The sequence below is a fragment of the Nilaparvata lugens genome, chromosome 3 (assembly GCF_014356525.2).
Source record: "Nilaparvata lugens isolate BPH chromosome 3, ASM1435652v1, whole genome shotgun sequence".
NCBI classification, from domain to species: domain Eukaryota; kingdom Metazoa; phylum Arthropoda; class Insecta; order Hemiptera; family Delphacidae; genus Nilaparvata; species Nilaparvata lugens.
This window is the reverse complement of record NC_052506.1, coordinates 31,654,066-31,678,598: the sequence shown is the minus strand read 5'-3', so window position 1 is coordinate 31,678,598 and position 24,533 is coordinate 31,654,066. Positions and strand designations below refer to the sequence as shown.

The 24,533-nt window shown below is 35.4% G+C and overlaps 1 protein-coding gene across 1 annotated transcript in view; it reads right to left on the bottom strand.

Moving 5' to 3' along the window:
- The window catches only part of LOC111057151 (glycine--tRNA ligase), a 47,928-nt gene that overhangs the window by 1,190 nt on the left and 22,205 nt on the right, over window positions 1-24,533 (bottom strand). The window contains exons 4-13 of the mRNA XM_022344592.2: window positions 21,201-21,366; window positions 20,486-20,631; window positions 18,726-18,875; window positions 17,869-18,031; window positions 9,998-10,162; window positions 9,628-9,754; window positions 7,218-7,344; window positions 2,952-3,147; window positions 2,154-2,247; window positions 205-392 (exon numbers count right to left, since the gene is read on the bottom strand). Coding sequence (XP_022200284.2) covers window positions 205-392; window positions 2,154-2,247; window positions 2,952-3,147; window positions 7,218-7,344; window positions 9,628-9,754; window positions 9,998-10,162; window positions 17,869-18,031; window positions 18,726-18,875; window positions 20,486-20,631; window positions 21,201-21,366 — 1,522 coding nt within the window. The remainder of the gene's footprint in view (window positions 1-204; window positions 393-2,153; window positions 2,248-2,951; window positions 3,148-7,217; window positions 7,345-9,627; window positions 9,755-9,997; window positions 10,163-17,868; window positions 18,032-18,725; window positions 18,876-20,485; window positions 20,632-21,200; window positions 21,367-24,533) is intronic.

Sequence of the window (24,533 nt, the reverse complement as noted above, 5' to 3'; positions counted from 1 at the left end):
AGAGTACTTTGTTGGTATTAAAACTGATATAAGCGAAATTCTGTATCTGTTAAGAGAATTATTCTCCGTACTGGTTTTATCTATTATAAATACATTATATTTAATTTAATTAGTGCTAGAGACTATTCGACTAAATCAACTAAAGATAGAAGTAAATTATCAAGCTACAGTAATATTATTAAAAGCTGATGTTTGAATACATACCATGATTCTGAGTTGGCTCATGGTGTCTCGTTCTCTCAAAGTAGCTGAGTATGGCTCTTTCAAAGTGTCAAAATCAATTGTGATTCCGAATGGAATGGCGATTTCGTCAGTTCTTGCATATCTTCTTCCAATAGATCCCGAAGCATCATCGACCTTGTGTGAAATATTCAACTTGGTCAAGGCATTCGCTGAAACAAAAATTAGTTGTTTCACAATGGTTCAAGCAGGTTGCACTTTCAATTCAAGTTGGTTTATTTAAGCAAGAGAACTTTCATTTTCAATTACTATTTATTCACTAAAATACATAAACTGTATCCAAAGAGCATCTATTAAGGGGATATTTATTTATCTATGCAATTATCATAAAATTTTCATTGGTTTTGAGTATTCAGCTACTTCGTAGTGACCGTTTTTGAAGTAATACTTGGAATAACCATTGGTGTAAGATACATGTCACAGAAATGAGATTCCTAAGAAAATTGGTAGGCAAAACTAGAAGAGATAGATGGAGGAATGAGAAGGTAAGAAAGGAGGTGGGGAGGAAGGCACTGAGTGAGGATGTAAAAGAGAAGCAGCTCAAATGGTTCGGACATGTCATCAGGATGGAAGAATGTAGAGGGGCAAAGCAAGTGGTAGAGGCCAGGACAGAAGGAAAACGGAGGAAGGTAGACCACGAATGAATTGGGAGAGCTACCTTGAATGCCTGGGTAGAGAGAGAGGAAGTTCCATGAGGGGAATGAGACGAATGGCTGAGTACCGGGAAGCGTGGTAAAGATGGGCCAAGGCTCGAACCCCTACGCTGTGATGGGAGAAGGGAGAAGAAAAAGAAGAGGAAGATTTGTCAAATATCAAGAAATGCGTTTACAAGAGAGCGCTTCTGACAAATCTTCACTAGTGCACTAAACACATTGAGTCCCTTGTAATGTAAGAGAAAATAGGGAATTAAGGCTTAAAATATGATGATGTGTTGTGGTGATATGCACTAAAGACGGTGCTCACACCACCTATTCAAAAACAGGCATTATTTCATTTTATCTTGTTCTTTCTTTGATGTTTCAAAATAGTTGAGTCCACCAGCACTTGGTATTATATGTTTGGTGGGCAGTAACCAATGCTGGCTTCACGTTTATAAACACAACACTCAATGAAAGCAATGATCATTCTCCTTTCGCTAAACACAACACAGACTACTAATAAAATATTTTCCAATATAACTCTTGGTTAACTACGTTCTAAGTATTAAATTTTCAAGTCTTATAACATTTTCAAGTATTATCACTTACTTAAAAATTATTAAATTAGTATATCTATCATTCTTCACATAACATAGTATTGTGGTGGGGTAGAATAAAGGTTCCTCTACTAATAAAAGACAATTTTTTTTCCAAGATAAAAGAAAAGGTAAAAGATTGAGATGAAGAGTTGAGTTTATAGGGAAAAATTTTAAAGTCGATGACTTTCAGCCTAAGGTGAAGCAATTAATAATCTGTTATTTCCTTTGCAAATCATGATTTGAGGAATTCGACGTGTGTTTTTGACAATTCAATGTTGACAGCTAAGTTTTTAAGAGGCAGCGTTCTAGAATGTTGTGTTATTGTGAATACAATTAAATTATTGCATGTTTCTCTCTTACGATGCACCAAATTCCATCAAGATCGTTCATCAGACCTTCAACAAAAACCCTTCCAATTAAAAAGGCAACAAATGATCTGTTCACTGATAACACCAATTTACTAGTATATTATATTTATATTGTACAGTACTAGTAGAATTCTAAGAGGCATTAAACTGGAGATCTTCGATTATGTTGCTACTGAGAGGAGGGTGATGATACAAAGAATATTTTATTCACAAAGATAGAAGTTGAAAATGGTCGAGCTAAAAGAAAGGAATTATAGTATACAAAATATAAATTATTCTACAGTATGAACGTTATGGATTCAACTTACAAAGTTTGATAACAAATGGTTCAAATTCAGAATTAGAACTCAATGGAAGGATGCTACACTTTATTGGCGCTACAAGAGGAGGCAATGCAAACAACTGCAACAAAACAAACAGTTAAAATTATTAAATATTAAAATAGAAATAGTAATTTTGTATATCATGTGTAACATTCTACACAAATTAACGAACATTATTCTAAAATATAAAAGTTTTCATTAAATTAAGGATTTTCCATAAGTTCATAGATGGAAAATAAACTTGAAGATAACTTTAATTTCAAAGCCCAATAAATTATTGAGACCAATTCAATTGGATGTAAGGCATTCATTTCAATTTTGTAAAAAAATAAATTAATTTACAAAATCCAAGTGATTGAATCATGTGATTCTTCCTATAATACAATAAATGATTTTGATTCAATAGTTTTTCATCCATAAATTTTTGGCAATTAAATTAAATTTTACCAAGCATGAATATTCAAATTTGTTGAATAGTCAAGCATGAATTTTAATTTGTTGACAAACTGACCTAGGATTGATAGTATGCCATTTGATGGCTAGAGCTGCTTGGCCTGTTGTTCGGTCTAAAGTGGCCCACTAAATACTCAACACAAACCGAATCAAGGCTACCACCGCTTTCAATTTGTCAATCAATAGAAACTTCAAACGATAATAGAGAAAAAGATTTACTTGGAACTCCTTTTGAGTGTATCAACTTGAACAATAAATCACATAAAAACTTGATATAATTGTTTGCCGTCAGGAAAGACTAATATTTATCAATTTTGAGAGCGTACTTACGGAGCGTTGTTCATCTCCTTCTCTGAAACGGAAGTTGTGTTCGAATAGGGCATACATGATGCGGCCAATGCCAAATGACGGTTCAATCACGCTTGGGAAGAATTCATCGACGTGCACCACTTTATCATACATTTTAATACTGGCCATTTCCTGAGTAATTTTCACCGGTTCTTCTCCTACGAGTATCGAAGTCTCCCTATAATAGAAAGCTTCAAATGAACATGTGATTCAGTGACTGATAAAGATCAAAATGTGATTGATACAATCTTCAAATACCAATGTGACTGTAAAGCAATCTAAGATATTCACATGAACAAATTGGCCCAAATTTCACTACCATCACGCAGTTAGGGTTTCAAAAGGTGCACAAGTACTTGAATATGGAAAAATACTAGTGAACTGATCTGAATAAACTGAGCTCTATCAAATAGTAACGGTTTATTTTTGACATTATTATAGGAATATTTTGCGGTATATTGGAAAAACTAGAAATTTATATAAGTTTCAGATTGATTTCTACATAGATTGCAGGTTTGATGCCTAGTGAGATCGGACTCCCCACAGTTGAAACTGAGGCGATAATATAAGCAGTTACACTGCACGATAGTATTAGTATAATAACTTAGATTTATTGGTATAGCTTAAATCTATCTATCTATCTATCTATCTATATATATATATATATATATATATATATATATATATATATATAATATATATATATATATAAGCGAAATGGCACTCACTCATATATATATATATATATAGTCCGGTAGATTTTTAGTTCTGCGAGTGAGTGAGTGAGTCAGTTACTAAGTGAGTGAGTGCCATTTCGCTTATATATATATATATATATATATATATTATATATATATATATATATATATGAGTAGTTACTCACTCACTGAGTAACTGACTCACTCACTCACTCGCAGAACTAAAAATCTACCGGACCAAAAACGTTCAAATTTGGTAGGTATTTTCAGTTGGCCCTTTAGAGGCGCACTAAGAAATCTTTTGGCGATATTCCAACTCTAAGGGTGGTTTTTAAGGGTTTAAAGTTCTTTTAGCATGTATATTCTTCTTATTCCAATATCTTAATATTATAATTTAAATGTCCATACCATAACATATGGTATACTAACATATGGTATGGACATTTAAATTATAATATTAAGATATTGGAATAAGAAGAATATACATGCTAAAAGAACTTTAAACCCTTAAAAACCACCCTTAGAGTTGGAATATCGCCAAAAGATAAGAACTAGAATCTAGAAAGAACTATAATCTAGAGAGAGTACTTCTTCGAAACAGTTGTTCTGGTAACTAAATTAAAAATTTTGTCAGGTTGGAATTAAGTTGAGTTGACTTTGTTAGGTTGGCACCAAGTTAAAGATTGAAATGCATTTATCCAGGACCTCCTAAATACCAATTCATCCAATTAGCCAAAATTAGTGTTTTCTCAGCTTTTCTGCGTTTCCTCACCTTTTTCAATAATTGATGGAAATATATTAAAAAAAAATTCAGTACACAGGTTTAGCTGAGGTGGAAGAATTTTGTTCGCCAAAGATACGCCGATATAGTAACAGGTGTTTTTTGAGATCAAATTGACATAATACGTTCAAATTCGGTACAGAGGTTCCGCTGAGGTCCACATGCAGGCGAGGGAAGCGTGCCCGCTGATCTCATTTTTGGACAATCCAGTCGGGGGTCCAGAATTCGGTACAGAGGTTCCGCTGAGGTCTACATGCAGGCAAGCGAAGCGAGCCCGCTGATCTCATTTTTGGACGATCCAGTCGGGGGTCCAGGGGGCGGAGCCTTCTGGCTAGACGGATATGGCGAGCGAAGCGAGTCTGACGGCTAGTACTGTATATTATTGATTCCCAACCATTCTTATACTTGGCGACCCAACTTTGGATGTTTTTTCATATTGTGAACCATGACGCCCGCTCCATCTGTGATTACACTAGCCCAGTGGTAACCGATGTTTGCCGACCCATCTTTGGATGTTTATCCCGCTTGCTTCACGATCAGTAGCGGCTCGTGATCTTTTAGCTTGGGGGTTCAACCTCATGATCTATTGGGGAGAAAGGTCAAGAGGATATAGAGTATTGAGCATAATCAAGTGTAAAGGTAATCAATAATGATTTCAAGGAATTACCTCCCAAACATTAAGCATATTTTCTACAAATATAGATTTTTTGTCCTGTTCATATTTCTCTTTAATTTTTACTTTGAGAGTTAATCTACCAACATGTTTTATTTTACACCTATCCTCAATATTAATAATGTTTGTCTTTAACAAATACTGAACCTTATTCATATTTCTTCATCAAAATGCTCAAAATGCTGTTACGGTACCTAGCACAATAAATTATATTCACACTCTCACTAAAACAAAATGGACATACTAGAAATACTCACGAATACACGAACCATGCTAGAAATTACTAGTCTATATTCTTCAACACGCAAAAAAAATTATATAATAAAGAATGCAGTGAAATCTATCACAACTGTATACAGTGTATACCCGAAACCGTACCGTATAGCCTCAAAACTGTCACGCTTTCTATTTCTTGTTTACCGCTTTTTTACTGTTTACTGCCACCAAATTTGAATTTATTGGTTATGTTCAAGATGGCACTGCTACTGAATCCGTATCACGAATACTCACGATTCATTCCGAGGTTTACCGAATGCTTCACTTGCCTCGGCTAGGTTCGGCTACTCTCGGATGACCTCGTGGAAACGTGGTTAAGAGAGGATTGTGAACCAAATCCGTGCTAGCAAACCGATTCCCCTCCTCTGTTCCACTACCTCACCCAGCCCTGTTTTTGGGTTCACATCGGGGAATGAACACTGCTTTCCACCACCACCCGTCTCGTCATGCCATTCGGTGCTGTTTCAAGCAAGCCACTCAGGCACCGGCCGCAAAACATCGACGTTAAGTTTACATAGATGAAAAATTTTGTGATGTAATTTCATGAGTATAAAATAAAAATATAATTATATGAGTAGAATTCATCATTCTATAGGAGTTGGTTCAATTCTGGGGGTTCAATGAACCATTGAACACATAGGATGAGCCGCCACTGTTCACGATTTATTAATCCTCCCCCCCTCTCACCCAGAAGCCAACATTCATTATTGTGCAGATAACTAGGCGGGTGACTACAAACTTGTTTTGTTTGTCTTTGTATTTGATTACACGTGTTTCAACTATTCAGTGTTAGTGTAAAAATATTTTCAATTCGGGTCCAATTTCAATGGCTCGAATAAAACCATTTCAATACACAATCCCTCAATAACGAATTTGTAATAGAGAAATTTACAAAAAAGGCTAGGGAAATGATAAGATAATGAAAATAGACAGGCATATCGACTATATTTAGTAATTATCTTTTCTTTTATATATTCATGAGCTTTAAAACACAAAATATAATAGGCTATAAATATAATGTTATATTGAAGCCTACTAATGATAAAGCTGAACTTTGTCGAAATAGAAACTAATTCTGAGGAATCAGAGAATTTTGGTTCACTTCCCAGAGCAAAAAAAAACTAAAATTTAAATTTGCGTGAACCAAAAATCCCTGGTTGGAAAACGCTGCCGTATATTATTAATGTTACAGTTCATAATAATATTTGTGAATTTCAAAGTCCAGAACGTTTGGAAATTCACGCGAATTCCGATGAAAAATAATTTTTCAATCCCATCCTTTGGTTCTTTGCTCATCCTTCACAATGTAAGGTGATGGTTATTCTTGGTGTCAAGGTATAAAACTCGATCGGAATCGACAACTGTCTTGAAGCTCGTAATTACTGTACTTTCATGTAAATATAATCTAACCAAAAACAGTAAGAACAGTAATTTTGATTTGATAAAAAAACAAAGCCACCAATCATTGGAAAATTGTAAACATTATCTTGTAATTGCAAAAATGGGGAATCATCTACAACACGGCCGATTTCAGTTTGACTTGTTCCATTTTGGTGGTGCCTGGTGCCAGTCGGCATTACACATCAAGTTGGAAGCCGATCACAAATAAAAATAAACTATATCATTCTCCAGAACCTTTAGGCATCTGTTGATAGTATAGTAGAAATGATGAATTTCAAAAGAAGCAATGTATCTGCATTGAAAACTGATTTTTCAAGAAAGCGATGTCCACTCTCATCATGTCAGATTTCAAGATGATTAGTAGATTTATTTGACTTATTACACAAGCTTATCTTTTTTAGTATGATTTGATCACTCACTTGTCTGCTTCAAGTTTTTTTTTGAAAGACATAATTTCATCTACACTGTAGGATGAGAGAACATCAACTATGGCTTTAGCCTTCTGTTTGAATGTCTTTCCAATCACCGCTTTGTTGGGTTGAATTTCTGAAAAAGAAAATTTAATTTAATTTGACGTTATGTTTATCTAAAATACCATAACTAGAGTTAAAATCAAGTAAAAAAATGTGAATAGCTATACAGAAGGAAAAAAGCATGAGATTGCAATTGAATACATTCACTGTTTTTAAATAAAACATCGTGAATTGAAAGAAATTTCAAACTGGACAGGCATTGAGGATGGAATGAAACATTTTTGATTGTAATTTTTCAATTGCTATTGAATTATGAACCCGCAATTCTAGATAATATGCTATTAAATAACCTGGAAATTTCTTCAACTGTAAAGATTATCACTGACATACTGATTAATTCGTTAAAATATCGATATTATCGGTTAAAACTTGTCAATAACCATAGCTGCGAAATTCTCAGGGTATAGGCCTATCAATTATAATTTGGTTTACAGAGGTTGGACAAAAACAATATATAGTCTAATAATACATTATTTTCTGCCAATATTTAGCTGTTCTGCTGCACTAGATACCTTACAAAAAACTAATCGTTGTAATGTATATCTTTGTAACTCAATTGTTTTTTGTTCAAATGAATAAATAAAATTTATATTTGCAGAAGTCATCAGGCTATTTAACAGCATATTACTTGAAACCCCTTTTTAATGTGATTTGAGAGCAATTAAACCCTTTGGAATGAACAGTTTCATTTTAATTTAAATTAATCTTTACTTTACACTCACTATCTTTGGGTGACACAAAGCTATATAAATAGAACTAAGGACTTCTGCTACTGCAAATATTGAAGAATTAAATAGCAGAAGGAAATTCGTTAAATGACCCGTGAAACTGTCAAACTGTCTTAGTTGCCTCTTAGTTGCGGCTTTACCAATCAGCCACTCTCTGAACAGTCTCACTCAATTATGATTATTCATTCAAATTTCTAATAATATTCTTCCATCTTCCATTCAGTTGAGTTTTTTTCCATTGATTTTTTCCTCTTTAGCACAGACACATCCCATCTTCAAGAACATGGCATTGTAATTTCTTTCGATCACTAGTTATCAAACAGCGTACTTTTGGAAGGGCCTATGTGTTCTAAATATTACGATACGTAATTGAATGCTCTTCCATTGAAATCATGCAATAACTACAACCTTGAAATTTTGACTCGTCCAAGGCTCTATTCGTTTCGACAATTTGGTTTCTTAGTTTGCTTTGAGTGATTAGTGTGTGTTATTTAACTTGTTTTTTTAACAATATTCAAAATTTTCTGATTTCAAATGATTGGACAGAAAATTGGACTTGAATTCAAAAGTGTATGGAACATAACCTAATTTTTGGCCAATATTGTATAAATCAAAATTCGGGGAAGGAAAAGTTTTGGGTTGTGCATGTTGGTCCTTCCCCAATCATTTTAATGAACTGTATTCAGTGCATCATTAAATAAATAAACAAAATAATGCACTGTATTGAGAAGTATGGAAGAATTATGGAAGTATCAGTGGCGGAGCTAAAGGGGAATCTAAGAGTATGAGACTCCCCAAAATTAATTATGATTGATGTGATTATATTATTTGTTATTAGTACGCATAATATTTCATTGCAAACTTGGATAAGAGCTGGCCAGACCGCCTTCCAAACTGTTTTGTGGCTCTCTGTCTGGCCGACAGCCGATGAGCCGACTGGCTATCTATTCATTCAACATGATGAGTCTTACTTATCAGACTCTCAATTCATTCATAATGGGCGTGGCGTATTGTATGGTTGCTATGACAACGTGACGTAAGACAACAGGACTTGGAGTCTAGGCTGTCTACAGCTGTGTTCATAGTTCGAGTTCCGTCTGTATGTCTAGATCTCGATGTATCCAACGGTCGACATCGAAGCAATCGTCTTCAAACATCGATGCTTCTCAAAATTTAAAGATTTCAATATTTCAAATAAATCAGTTGGTTTGTGGCTCGTGTCTTTTTCTTAACCTACAACTCGTTTTGGCGGTTTGCTTTGGTTTACTCAACAATGATGAAACCAAATCATTTTTCAATTTCGGAATTTTATCTTTAATTTGTTGAACCTTTAGCACAATTGCTTATTTCTTAATAATTATACAATGGATGAGTGTAATGAACTGTTGAATTATACAGCTCTGAAAGAAGTAAACCGTAAGCTTTAGTGTTCCTAGACTCCCCTTTTAGTTATAGGTAGCTTCGCCACTGGGAAGTATCATAATTAATTATAAGCATAACTGATTTGAGCATCATTAATTATAAGCATACTTCAGCATAACTGATTTGTATATTCTATTCTAACTGACCAGTAACACTGATGGTCTTTGGTTGGGCAAGTTTCCTCTCAGCCATCAGCCTCACATTGGTGGCTTTGGAATGTTGACTCAAGTCGAACGCTGCCCTATCAGCGCAGCCAACACACTCTATCCAGCCCTGCAATTTCAAACAAAGTATCACCATCATCATCATTTTTACGTTCAGAAGGAGGATAGTGTACACTTTTCAAAACATTCTCAATTATTGATGACACTTCAATGTCTAGAGAGAATAAGTAAATTTTTGACAGATTCCATTTTTTCAACTTAGTATCATTATTTAAAATTGAATTGTAGTTATTCACTTGAAATATTGTATTATATATAAGCGATTTGGCAAATCAAACAAAACATATCTTACGTAGGAAGTAAGGCACTCAGCGTCCCAGCAGTCGCAAGCATAATGGGCCATTTCGTTACTCATGTGCTGTCTGAATCTCAATCTGAGTGGATCGACTCCAATTTTGATCATGTATGTTTGAATCCTTGCCATGAAGTAGCCCAACGTTTCATTTGCCACTAGACCCTGAGAAAAGAGCCAACAAAATTTAACATTTCTAGTAAGATTACTACAGAATCGCTCAAGTTCATATTGGAATCATGATGCAATAAATATACCAAAGTATTTCAAAATGAATGACGGGGTATCAACATTTTATAATATTAATTTCATCAAACCTACAGCCACGAGTCATGTATCAAATTAATAATAATAATTAACTTTATTGCCAAAAAAAATGCATAAAAAATAATACTCAATTATAAATCATAAACTAATAATACGTAATAATAATTGAAGAGAAACTCAGTTTTACAAAAGAGCCTATAAGTGTTCAATGTGAGCACCATTAGTCACTGGGCACACGTCAAGACAATATGCGACTTCTTCCCAAACTTAGTATGAGTGTAATTGCTGCACCAATCTTTTTTCTTAATTCGGGAAGGTCGACTGGCAGTGGGGGAACCTTAATAACTCGGTCCTTAATAAACCCTCAAAGATGGAAATAACAAGGCTTTAGGTCAGGTAACCGTGGAGCCCATGGGAAACAAGCCCTGACAATAGGTCCATTACGACCAATCCAGCGGTCGGCTACAGTGAAAGCTATGCCAGTAAGGTAACGCACCATCTTCTTGGAAGATGGAAGTTTTCTGGTTCATACTGTGTCAGTTTAAGGAAGAGCCATAGCTGTAAAGTATCCAGATAAGAAGTACCAGTATAGTTGCTTCACCAAAAAATCAAGAACCATATACTTTATGCCGGGATTTGGCACAAAATTCTCAAAAAGTCTTATAAATGAGCACTGTGCGAGACTGTACCTCAAAAAAGAGTTCCTCTTTCATTTGATGTATGACTCTTCAATTATGTATTCATTCATACTCTGTTGTGTATTCATTTGATGTATGGCTGTAAGTTGTAAGTATAGATGTAGAGAAACCCGTCATTCATTTTGAAATAGCATATTAATTTCCAATATATTGAATTAATTGATTAACAATAATATATTCGTAACGCTTTTTTGTTGGAGGGAAGTCCTTACAGAAACATCCCACTACGCCTCATATACAATAATATTTTTCTACAACTGCGCGTAAAGAAAGAATTTACAAACTCAATTATCCTCGTAAAACAGCTTATTTCTGAGGAGAATCTACTTTTTCGCTCACTAACCATCTGCGCATGCGCAGTAGATTTTCTTTACGCTCGCTAATCATTCGCGCATGCGCAGAAGAGTTTCTTTACGCTCGCTAATCAGCTGATGATAAGCAGTTCGCCAAGAGACAAACCACTCTCGGTCAGATCTCAACCTAAAAAGTCGGTAATTGTACCGATTCTACAGCCATGATGGATATCCATCACTGATATAATATATCAGTGTAGACGAATTATTATAAACTCCGCCAGATTGAGGAGGTTGGTAGCACTGGGGGCTACTTGAAAGTCGACTCAGAGGAGTGTCTCGGTTTTTTGTGATATTTTACCTGTTTTATAACATATTCCATTCGATCTGTGTTTTTTCTGGGAAAGTATAGTATACCCTGCAACTGTGTGTGTAAACTGTCGGCAGTGAGCTGGATAACTTAACACTACATCAGTCAATCTATTCTCTAACTTGAAAGGATATTTGAAGAAATCTGGCTTTTGATGGTATTCGTTTGTTTTGAGATGAACTTTGACCTTCCTGCGTGAACGCAATAGATTGAATTTTCCCCAATTATATCTGGGTAACCGAATTGTGAGCAGTTATTGAAAGGAATCTCCATTTGCTTTGTGTCGCAACTTATAAGCAAAATTGATACAAACTATTCCACTGTGGTAATCTTGGTTTCAATTGTGATTGCTTCGAATGCCTGAATCTGGTGATTGGAGGATACGGATGCGGATGCAGGCGTGGAGAGAGGCGATACAGTTCGGCTGCTCCCGTCACCTGAGTCTCCTTTTCAACCGGCTTCGTGTCTGATTCAAACCGAGGGTGGACTCGAGTGGTAGATCACTATCTTTTATCTTATCGGCTGAACTTTCTTTCTAGAAAAGTGTGATTGTTGTGTCAACGGGCTCGTTTTCGGACAGTATACTCCTATAGATAAGGAACGGACCTTGATATTGCTTAACTGTTTTTGTTCTGTTATCAATTTTCCTTTTCATATTTCTTTTTATATTATGTTTTCACTCGCATTTCAAATAGCCTTCTGTGATTCCAATTGAATTATTGCTTTCCTTCTTTATAAAAATATATCACAATATTAAATAGCCTAAATCAATAGTAGTTTGAAATCAATAAGTGTGCTTTATAAGATAGGTAGCCTACAATATCATAACGCATAATTTTCCTATACTTACGACACGTCTTGTAGTGTTCTCTTTCTGCTTAATTACTCAATTGGGAAATGGATAATTTCACTCTCTGTCTGACAAATAAAGGGAACACCAAGCTTATTTTCCGTGACTTTTCCTATAGAAAATCGTTTGAGAATCTTTCTGGTGAGATTCAATGGCGTTGTTTATCAGTCGTGCAAAGCGTCTCTAAAAACTGACAAAGCAATGTCTAAAATAATAGAAATAGATTCTGCTGCCTCACATAATCATAATCATCCCCCGCAATGTAATAATAAAACGGTTGAACATGTTGATTTATCAGTGATCATTGATGAGGATACTGATCGAGATCGCCCCCACCTAGTTACAATTGACCCGTTGATGGCTTCATCCGGAGCTGCCTTATCTTCTACACCAGTATATGATAAAAAGGGTAAACCGTCTACTGGATTTGAGTACGAACAACATTCACTTCACTCTCTCGATGGAAGTGTTTGCTATGAGGGAAACAATTCTGATAATGTTTGTGATAAATGTTCTGTTAATGTTGGGGAGTTGAGAAGGTAAATGCAGGCATTGTCTGAGGAAAATGCTCGTTTGTTAGTGCAGTGGCATGCTGCAATAGATCGGTCCATTGTTAATGATAGGATTATTATGGAGTTGAATGATAAGACAACTATTGATTTTGGGACTCAAACAGACGATAAAGAAAGGGGTGAGGACTCTGTTGCTGCTGTCTTGTCAAGCTGCAGAGCGGCGAAGGCAGGTGCGGTGGGAAATATTAGTGATAATCTTGATAAGAAAAATGTATTTCTTAATAAGAACTCTGAACTAGCAAATGATTTGAAATTGAATGAAAAGCTATTGACAGGTGTGGGAAAGAATGTTGGTTTGGCGAAATTGGCTTTGAATAATTTCCGCAGATCATGCTCCTTGATTAATGCTGTCTGCAGAGATGTCAGTTCGCTTAGTGGGTTTGGTTTAGATAGAAGACTGCATTTGTGGGCTGATAGTCATGGTAGGGGGTTGCGTGAGCGAGTGGGCTCCTTGCTGCCAAATGAGTTTTCTTGTGTTGCCCACATTCTTCCAGGGGCAAGGCTTGAAGCTTTGACTGACTGGATGCTCTCCCCAAATGAGGTCAAAAACTGTCAACAAGAAGATTGGGTCGTCGTTTTGGGCGGTACTAATAGTATTAATAATAACTCTGATGAGATCTGCAAGTCAGCATTCATGCAGGGGTTAACTGAGGTGATTGAAGCATATATAGAGAGTAATATAATCATATCCACTATTCCCTACCGCTATGATTTACCTAGAAGCTCACATATTAATAAAACTATAGCTGCTATAAATACACTCATAAGACGTTTAACTGATGTGTATCCGGTTCATGTACTAGAATTGTGGACTTTGGAGAGGCGGTTCCATACAAGCCACGGACTTCATCTGAATGGAATGGGTAAATTACTTATTGCTAATAAAATAAATGATATTATAAGGGATGTTGACAGCAGATGTATCGGCCACCCCTCGTCAAGAGTGTCCTCATTTTCTTCCAAGGCAATGCAGTCAAGTGTTTCAGTCTCTCCTGGTTTAAATGATGATGGTTTGGCAGTTGGCAGTTCCTTGTGCCCTGGTGTGGAGGATCATCTCAATGTATTTGGAGATCAGCATTCTCTGTCTGATGTGAGTCAGCCTTTTCTAGGGTTCGATCTGGCGAATCATGCAAGTGTGGACACTCTGCTTGAGGATGGAAGGGATTGTCTGAATGTTTCTGGAGGTCAGCAACCACTGTCTGATTCGAGTCAGCCTTTTTTAGGATTCGACCTGGCGCCCCTAAGAGTGATCTAAGTTTTGATATGCATGTAAATGAGTCAAGCACTAATTATTTAGAGTCGTCTAGAAATAATAATAAAAAATTCCGATTGAATTTATGCTCCATAAATGTGCAGTGTTTAAGAAACAAATTAAATGAACTTGAAATCTTATGTAAATCACAGAGTGTTGACATATTGTGTATCATAGAGCATTGGCTGGTTGAACAAGAGTTACCATTCTACCAGAATATTGATAGGCTGGTACTTACTGGCAGTTTCTGTAGACAGTCACCTTGGGGCGGTGTAGCTGTATATTTTAACAATAGAAATAATTTTACTATTAAACCACTTGACTTGTCAACTTACTTTGTGGAAGTTTCGGCGGAATTTGCAGGTTTTTATATTGTTGAGCTATCACTCATAGTGATATCGATGTATAGGTCTCCTAGAGGGGAGCTCTAGGCTTTGTATTTCTTATGCACTGTCTGTGGGTCATTATGTGTTGATTGGAACTGACCATAATAGCAATGCAATTTATTCACCAAGGGATGCCAGGGTCTGAATGTTTTGCAGTTGTTTGGGCTGACAAGTTTAATAAGTAAGGCAACAAGAGGATGCTCAGCTCGCTTCACTCAGTTGTAACAAACTTAGATCCGGATTGTTTCACTGTGAATGTTAGCAAGGATCAAATATCAGACCACAAACATATCCTTCTGAGAGCTCGGTTGGCTTGCTATAGACGGGGTAAAACACTCAAAACTATCCAGTATCGATCATTTAATGAGAATTGTCTTCAGATTTTTTGTGCTTCACTACAGGATCGAATTGAGCCCTGGTTTAATATGATTTCAACGTTGTCAGCAAGGGAGGGGTTTTCGTTTTTCTTTTGTAGTTTTAAGGAACTTTTTGATTCTTTGTTTCCTGTGAAGACTAAAAGGGTTTTCTCATCATCGGGGAGGGATGCTGGTCGACTGGGGGGTGGTCCAACCCGTCCAAGTTGCGATTGGTTCACTCCACAACTTGAAGAACTGAGAGAGCTTATTCTGTTGGTAAGTGACATGTGTAAAACAAACCCTAATCTGAACATTGTATTGAAGAATCTTAGACATGGGTATCGCAATGAAATTAGGGAACAAAATTGGAAGCAAACGCAAAACTCATTATGGAGTCTAGTAATAAAATAAAAGCTGCCTGGACTCTTATAAACAGAATAAGACCATCATCAAAAGAGACCAATAACTCATTTGCCACAGCAGATGACTTCAACAATTATTTTCTTGAGTCAGTTGAGAAGATTGTGAATGATATACCAAATAACAGTGAACCTATTCAGTTTACTCACATGCCTGCCATAGTTTCTGAATTCACCTGGAGTCCTGTATGTGCTCAAGATGTAATTGAAGCGGTTTTAGGTTTCAGGAGTTCCAATTGTAAGGATATTTATGGCATGACCCCAAATTTGCTCAAGCAGATGATAGTTATTATTGCACCCATATTAGCATTGTGTATAAACAACTGTTTAGCTAGCGGTACTTTCCCTGAACAACTCAAAATCTCCAGAACAGTCCCAGTCTACAAGAAGGGTCCATATTGTGACACCTCAAGTTTCAGACCAATTTCTATAATTCCTGTTTTTGCTAAGATATTTGAAGCAATCATATTTGCACAACTGTATAAATACCTTGAGGAGCATGACTTTCTGGCTCCTTCTCAGTTTGGTTTCAGGAAGGGAAAATCTACTGTTATGGCTGTGGAATCACTGTTAGAATCGATTATCAATTCTTTTGAGGAGCGGAAATCAACTTTTTCAATGCTATGTGATCTCTCACGAGCATTTGACTGTATTCCTCATACAGTTCTTTTAAAGAAATTGGAGCATTATGGCTTACAGGAATGTGCAATTCGGGTGTTTGAGTCTTACCTTTCTGAGAGAAAACAGATTGTACATTGGAATGATCAGTGCTCAATTCCTTTTCTGGTAAAACGGGGTGTGCCACAGGGCTCATTGTTGGGCCCATTACTCTTTCTTGTAGTAATAAATGATTTGCACTACTATCTAGAGGGAAATGTGCTGTTCTATGCGGATGACACTTCCTTGTTCTCTGCAAATAAGAGTGTCACCCAGGCTAAAGCAGATGTGATGGAGCTGTATGATAAAGCTCGTGATTGGTTCTCACTAAACAGATTGTCTCTGAATGAGGCAAAAACCCAAAGTATATTGTTCTCTCTATCAGATGTCAGTGAGTATTTGCAGCCGGTCCGATTATTGGGGTTCACTCTTGATGCCAAGTTACTCTGGGAACCTCATATAGACATGGTGTGCTCCAGTCTCAGCAGCATTGTCTACTGAGAAGGCTGATGTCTGAACTGTCAATTTCGGTGGTCAGACCGGCCTATTTTGCTTTTTTTCATTCGAGGATGAGTTATGGTTTGAAATTGTGGGGTCATGCATCTAGCACTTCTAAAGTGCTGTTAATTCAGAAGAGAGCGATCCGGGTGATTTCTGGGGCGGGCTATCTCGATCACTGTAAGCCCCTTCTTTCTAAAAATGGCATTCTATCCGTCATTAATGAGTTCATCTATCAATGTTTGAAGGATATACATCAGATGCAGGATAGGCTACCAAAGAGCAATGACATTCACAGTCATTTCACAAGAAACCGTGAGAGTATATATATATACCAAGATGCAGACTTGAAAAGTCCAAGTCGAGCTACCCTGTGATAGGCTACAAATTCCATAACTTGCAACCAGCTCTACTTAGATCCTTGCCAAACAAACGTTATCTCCAAGTACTTAGATCCTGGTTGATTGTGAATCAATTTTACTCAGTAGAGGAATTCATTACTGCTGATCACAACACCCTAGTCAATTTAATATAATGCTTTTTTGTCTATTGATACCCAAGTACAGGAGACTAAATTATCTGATCTAATTGTAAATTTGCTTTAACTGATCGGTTTTATTTATTATTGTCTATTGTATGTATTGTATCTGAGCAATTTATTGTATGTTTCTTTAATGTGAATTGTGACTTGGCTATATGTAACTTCTATGTTCAACTGGCCCAATAAAAACTTGAAACTTGAGATATAAGTGATTTAACAGGTTTGTGCAGTTGTAGAAAAAATTTTGTATGTAATTCGCGCGTAATGCTTCTTTATCGCTCTTGCAAAATTATCACGCTCCGCTTCGTGTCGCGTGATAACTGTTTTGGGCGAGCGATAAAGTCGCGCATTACGCTCTTAATACATAAATAGCTATTTTCGAATCAATAAATTAACTAGTACCCTTTTAGTTTAATTTTCGTTGGCATGTTTTATGATGATATTATCAAGTAGTGTCAAAATAAAATAAGAGGGTAAAAAAATTAAGAGGGTAACAGTTAATTTACTTATGATGAAGATATTTTATATTTGGGCCTACCCTGGACGAATCATTCAAAATGTCACTCAAATATAACCGAATTGACCGAGACTAGTTGTGTCTTGACGGCACACATTGTGTGTGCTGAGTCAATACTTGATAAGTTTCCTTTTGGAAGCTGAATCAAGATTTAATGCAGTAACATGAATTACTTTTTTATCACTAACTACTCACAGTATCAACTGCTTCACCAATTGTTTTCAGCTCTGCCGATTTGCCATCCATTTGATTGCAAGCAGAGTACAGCAGCATCTTCGTATCACGCACATTTTTGAATTTATTGTGGCTCTTATCGATAGGATCACAGAAGTGCTCAATCTCAGCCATTGTAAACTCTCTGCAAATTAAAGAAAAATATCAAATTTATAGAAACAAAAATAGTTCTGATAAGGTGATGGAAATGATTATTTTCTACGTACAAGAACAAGAATGGTCAAGTAATATTGCTTTCAGCAGAGCTTACACAGGTAAATAAACTGAAGGCCAAAAACATTTGTTTTTATTTTTCATAAACAAATGCAAACAATATGCCTACAACAATAGTATCTTATTAGATGCTACCATAGAGAAATATTAATTGGAATAAGAAATAAATTACTACTATTTTATCTTTGATATTATGTAACAAAGGATGGAAATATAAAACAATATCACATTGATCATTCTCATAAAAATCTCAAAATAAATGAGCAACTTGCTAAGACAAGTGGACCTACGGGTAAAACCTGCACCAGCGAAAGCTAGTTTGTGGCGACAATAATCTGAATGAAAATAGTTGAGACTTGAACTTCCAGTCGACGTTGCCAGATAAGCATCCGATTGACATCGTTGCCACATCGGAATTGCATTGGCTAACGCCGGCAGTGTTGTCAAATTGAATAATTCATCAAGTCACCTGGGCTTACATGAAAAAGTAGCAATTTCACTCAATCTGGCAATTCTTCTTCAGTGAACAATAAATTTATCCATTTGAGCCTTTAACCATATTATAGAAAGCGTACGTGAATTTGAAAAAGCCGTAAATTACAAACCTGACTCTTATGAGACCAGAGCGTGGGGAAATCTCGTTACGAAAGGCATTTCCTATTTGAGCAGCTGCGAATGGTAACTTGCCGTTATTGAACTCTAGCAGTCTCTTGAAGTTGACAAATATACCTTGTGCTGTTTCTGGACGTAAGAACCTTCAAAATACAAACATTGTCACTTAGTTGCTGAAACTTCTATAATCTGAAGATGATATTTATAAACAAATATAATTTAGTTTCAGGATTCCTGATATAACTTTATAAAATCATGTAATGATAGTTTGAGACCATTCAATACACTATATTTTGATAAGGAAATCTATCTGATTTGTTTTTTTTTCAAACAGATTGAGCTTAAAGTTCACAGAGAACTTTTTAAAATTTCAAGAAGAGAAGAATTTAATGAATATTCTTCTCTTAAAAATATAATAATTGAACAGTGAAGAAAAACAGAAGTTGAATAGCTGAAAAAGATGAATTGAAAAAGAAAAATTCTATGCTAATTTTATTCTACTTATGTTATAACCACCAGCCTGCCGAAAATAGATAAATCTCACATTCACAATCATTATATCTTAATATTATTAATCTATATATACAAAAATAAATGTCTGTTTGTTTGTATGTATGTATGTTTGTTTGTTCCCTATAGACTTGAAAACTGACCAGAAATTTCAATAGGGGGGCTAATAATAATTATTTATTAATCCAATTTACAGACCTAGGTTTTCGAAATTTTCGGCCGAGCGGCTACCGAAGAACGGGAAAGATGATCATGACTCAAGATAATATGATTTAGCATCTAAAGTTACCAGCTGTAATAAATACTTCACCCTGTGATAAATTGTGCAGTTGATTGGTACCAACTGTAGATAATGGTTTCTTACAAGACCTATACAAATAATCATAATTCCCCTATCATTGAGAAACTGGAAGATGTTTTTTTTTTAATTTAGCTCAGCTTATATTCATCCTAAAATGGAAGATGGAAAGAATATGTAATTCTGTGCAATTCATCGTACATCGCATATTTCCTGGACCATCTATTGACAATCAACAACTATGAAAACATTAAATTAATCTTTGAAACACTGATTCAACCTATCTATTTTTATTTTTTTTAATTCAACACTTTACTGATAGATATTACTACCAATTGATTGAGAAGAATATGTTTTCGGAATAATAAATAGGACATTCCTACTGCATGACTAAGCACAAAGAAGTCCATTCTATGGAAGTCCGTATTGAGATGTAAATGAAAATATTGACTGTCAGATAAATTTCATGATTCACCAAATAAAGTCAAGTGTGACATGAGATATGTTGACTTTTTGGCGGTACAAAGTTCGCCGGGTAAGCTAGTATGATATACAATAATCTATAATTAAATTTCTGATGTATTCTTCTAGGGACACTCAACTGATGGATTAACTGGTACCCTTTCTATTTTCTTTTCAGTCACTACATGTTCCGGTTAATGATTAGGAAATAAACAGTCTAATTCATAAAATGTAATATAGTATTACTCAAGCTCTATAGTTATTTTGTAGTTTTTATATTGAATAAATTATTTCAAAAGTGTATTTTATCCTAATTATTGAATTCATTCTAAACACTTTAGGATGAAGCGTATCATAACAATGTTATTCCAGTTTTCCACTTTTCAACTGGGAAAGAATATGTTTAAAAATCAGTTATATAATTTAAAATGTATAAAATATTGGTATATATTTCTTTAAACAGATTGGAAACAACACGCTTACCCTTTTATCAGTCCTGAAGGGCCAATTTGTGTTCCGAACATGAGATTGAACTCAATGGGTTCGGTTAGCTCATTTCCAGTTAATGGAGACCGTATTTTAAACTTTTCCAATACAGCACTCATTTCATCCTTAGTCATGCCATCCAACTGAAAAGATACATAGTTGAAATGAAGCATAGTAGAACATTCACGGATATTGTTGAAAATTACTTTGCTTTACGCACAACATTTCATGCAGCGTTGGAAAATTACATTTATTGATAGAATCAATGTATTGCAACGATAACAAATATCCAAGATATTGGCTCAAGTATTGTGTTGTTTGAAAAAATCACTGGAGCTTTCATTTTCTTTGAAAGATTGAATAATAGAGAATTCAAAAGATATGAGTATTTTGATTAGAAAATAACTAGTTATAGATGAGAAACAGTTTAATAAGGTGAAAAGTGGAAACAATCCCATAAATCGATATTTTTAGTTATAATTCAAATAAAAATCTGGATAAGCATTGAGTTTGTTCATCAATTTTTACAAGTAATTGGCTCCTTTTATTGGTCACTGGGCGACCAAAGCATCCTTTGCAAGGACAGTTCTTAAAATCGTTTTTAAATACTGATTTCACGATATAATAGTGGAAGTCAAGAAGAGTAGTACCTAATCATTAGTGAGCAAGAGAACTGTAATTGAAGGAAAACTACAGAAAAATGTCTACTAACTTTGATTACTATATCTTCACACTCATTTCGAACTTCTTGTGATGTCTTCTTGTCGCGAGCAACATTTTCCAGAGCAGCCTTTATCAAGTGATCCAAACGGAAGCACTCTCCATTCACCACATCTTTCACCATTAAATCAGCAAATCGATCCACATGGCCTGACGCCCTGAAATTATATCAACAATCATTCTTTTAACATTTAACATCGGTGACAGAATTTCTTTAAAAAAAAGAATATAGTGCTCTTTTTTCTTCAAAAACACCTTTTACTTGAACAAAAAAACGTTAATTTTATTTTTATCACTAAAGACAGCCTTTGATATTTATAATAATTCACTTGAAATAACTCTACTTGCTTGAAAAACAAAATAACGCTGAAAGTACATAACAAGAGCGACTTGGATAATGAGTTTTATAAAGTAGTGTTTTTCAATAGGCCTACAGACGATCATGCAGTAGGTATAGTATTAAAATACTACTAAATTACTTAAATCATCGTAAAATCCTAGTCCATCATCCACAATTAAAAAACGACTTCTTCAGTGCTACCAAACCTTTGAACACTGTTGACGTTTTTTTTTTTAATTTATAGGAATCCATTCAGGATTTAAAACAGACAAAAGTTTTTTTTTAATTTTGTCAAGTCCAAGTATTGATTATTATTAAAACAAGTTTCTAAGTGTAAAATAATCAACTGGATCCCACCCCACATTGCTAGAATCGTTGTGTCGAGAAGCAAGACAGAATACACGGTGGCATGTCAAGGGAGGAGACAGCTGAGATGCTGTGGGACACATTGGTGGACAAAACAAGTGTCTGCAGAAGCACGGTGAACTGGACCACAGGCTTACACAATTTCTCAGTGCGCATTGATGCTTTATCATCTACATCGTATGAGGGAACACATGTGGTGAAGAGGACACTGCAGTGCACAAAGAATTGCAGGCTGTAGATGTGATGCAGTGGGAATTATATATTCACTGCTCACTGTCATTTTTGTGTGCGAATCCAGCTTTAGGCTTGTTTCACTCGTATACGGTCCCGTTTGATTCGTATTCTGTCCATTTACTCATCGACTCCAAAATAATAACAGAGATATGTTTGCCCAGTTAAGTCCAGAACTTAACTCCTACCCACGGCAAGAATTTAAAATCGCGCTGTCCTAGACATTTTTGTTAGCGATTTTTTTTTTAATCCTTGACTTGGAGAGAGGCTAGAATCTACTGGACTTATAAGACCTTTACTCGGTAAGAGCAATAATTATAAACTCAGTCTAACGTGCTCTCTAAACTCCAGAGTCTAGACAACTCCTAGACTACGTTGACGCCCTGAATCGGAAAGCCAATTTTTAGACTCCAGAGTTTGAAGCCGGTTAAAGTCTAGAGCTTGGAAACCGCCCCTAATAATATTAGTTCACGGACTTGTATATTATGTTAGTAGAATATTTTTGAGTGTTCATGCAATAGAAGTTTTACAAGTTAGCAAATAAATACTGGTATTATTAGCTTCTATTTTAACATGCAATATTTGTTCGATCAAACACATTACAATATTGGAAAGAAAAAACAGGCGCCAGCACAAAAATGTTTCTCTTCCTAAGTAGGCCCCAGGCGACGTATACCACGAGTAGACTGAAGCAGTTTCTCTATATGAGGATGTCAGTCTTACTGTTGGGGAACACTAGGTAGATTAGTAGGTAAGCACCCAGTCTTGAGAATGTGGCAACGCCGGGGATGCACGACAATGGCAAAAGGCCCCGACATGGCTGTGCTCTCAACAAAAGAATAGAAAGTCGCACACATGGTGGACTCCACTTATCTGTGCGTCAATGCAGTCCTTTATATAAAGTAGTATGAAATAAGTAGCCAATGATTAAATTATTCTATTGAATTCCATACAAAATATAGTGATTAAACTCAACTTTTTGGTTAGGGCTACTCTTGATTATCAAGAAATAAAAATAAAAACTCAAGTACCCAACCCTTTTTGAAAAGTTCCACTCACAAAGAAAATATGATCATAAACAATAAATTAATAATAGGATTTATTCAATGTTAATTATTTTATTCACTCACTTGAAAATGGCATTAATGTTGAAACATGTTGCGAGTAAAAAATTTTAAAAAGGGTACTTTGATTTTTTATTTTTATTTCTTGATGGATAAATTTATCTTGCACATGCTATCAACGTATAAAACGGTCCAAAAATATGTATACAATAATTGACAGTGAACTTAAACGGAGCAAAATAACGTACAGCTATGAATCTTACTTGGTATTGTAGTTCAATGTTTTATCAAAAGGTAGTGTGGTATGATCAGCCCAAATAAACTTTATCAGTTTAAGACCATCGTAGCGTAGCTTGAGTGACGTCTTCAGGCGATGTAGCACGAATCCCAGTATATAAATAAGCAAGATATGAACTGTTCACAACAAAATATATTTTTTCATTCTTTTAGTATTTCACCACTGAGCTACGGAGCGACGGCTTCGCTGGAATACGTAGAATTGGCTATGAGTTTCATGTAGCTTCAGAGATGCGACGCGATGCTAAGCCGGTTTTAAATGATTGATCAACATTGGGAGATTCGTCCTTTAAAAGTAGTCGCTCAAGCTGCATACGGCGATCTGAAACGGCCTGCGATTCCAATATATTCACTGTAAAAGAGTGTATACATTTTTGAGCACTCTGTACAAATCAAAGATGAATGAGATGAAGGTTCTTACTTCAGAACAGGTTCTGGTGTCAGAATAGAGCAATCGACTTCTAGCATGTGCTCTTCAAGTATGAAAAATTTTCTCCAAGCATTCAACATATTGGCTTTAAGAGCACATCCCATTGGACCAAAGTCATATTGACCACTTATTCCTGTAAATAAAAATATACCAAACTTACAGAAAACAATAAGACAATACGTATTAAGCAGAACATATTAAAAACACTTTTACTGAGTTGCATTAACTGAGGTCAGTGCTATGCAGGTATAGTCAACAGTTTCGAAATAGTTGATCTCAATAATTTATTCGTGTTGATGCAAACAAGTCTTTAAGAAAGGAAGAGGCTTTATATTGAGTTATAAATCACTAAAATATAAATATAAGTATTATGCTAGTACACCAGACCATAGGTTAAAACTATCACATTATTATTGAAACTTTATGAGAAAGAACATAGATCGCGAAAAACGAACTGGCGAAAAAGACTGCTGAGCCGTCGTAATAATTATATTAATTGTAATGAATGGAGACTAGTTAAACCTTCGACTTTCTTAGTTCCAGAATAAGAAAAAGTTGAAGATAGCTGCAATGCGTCACCACCACCACCAATCACCA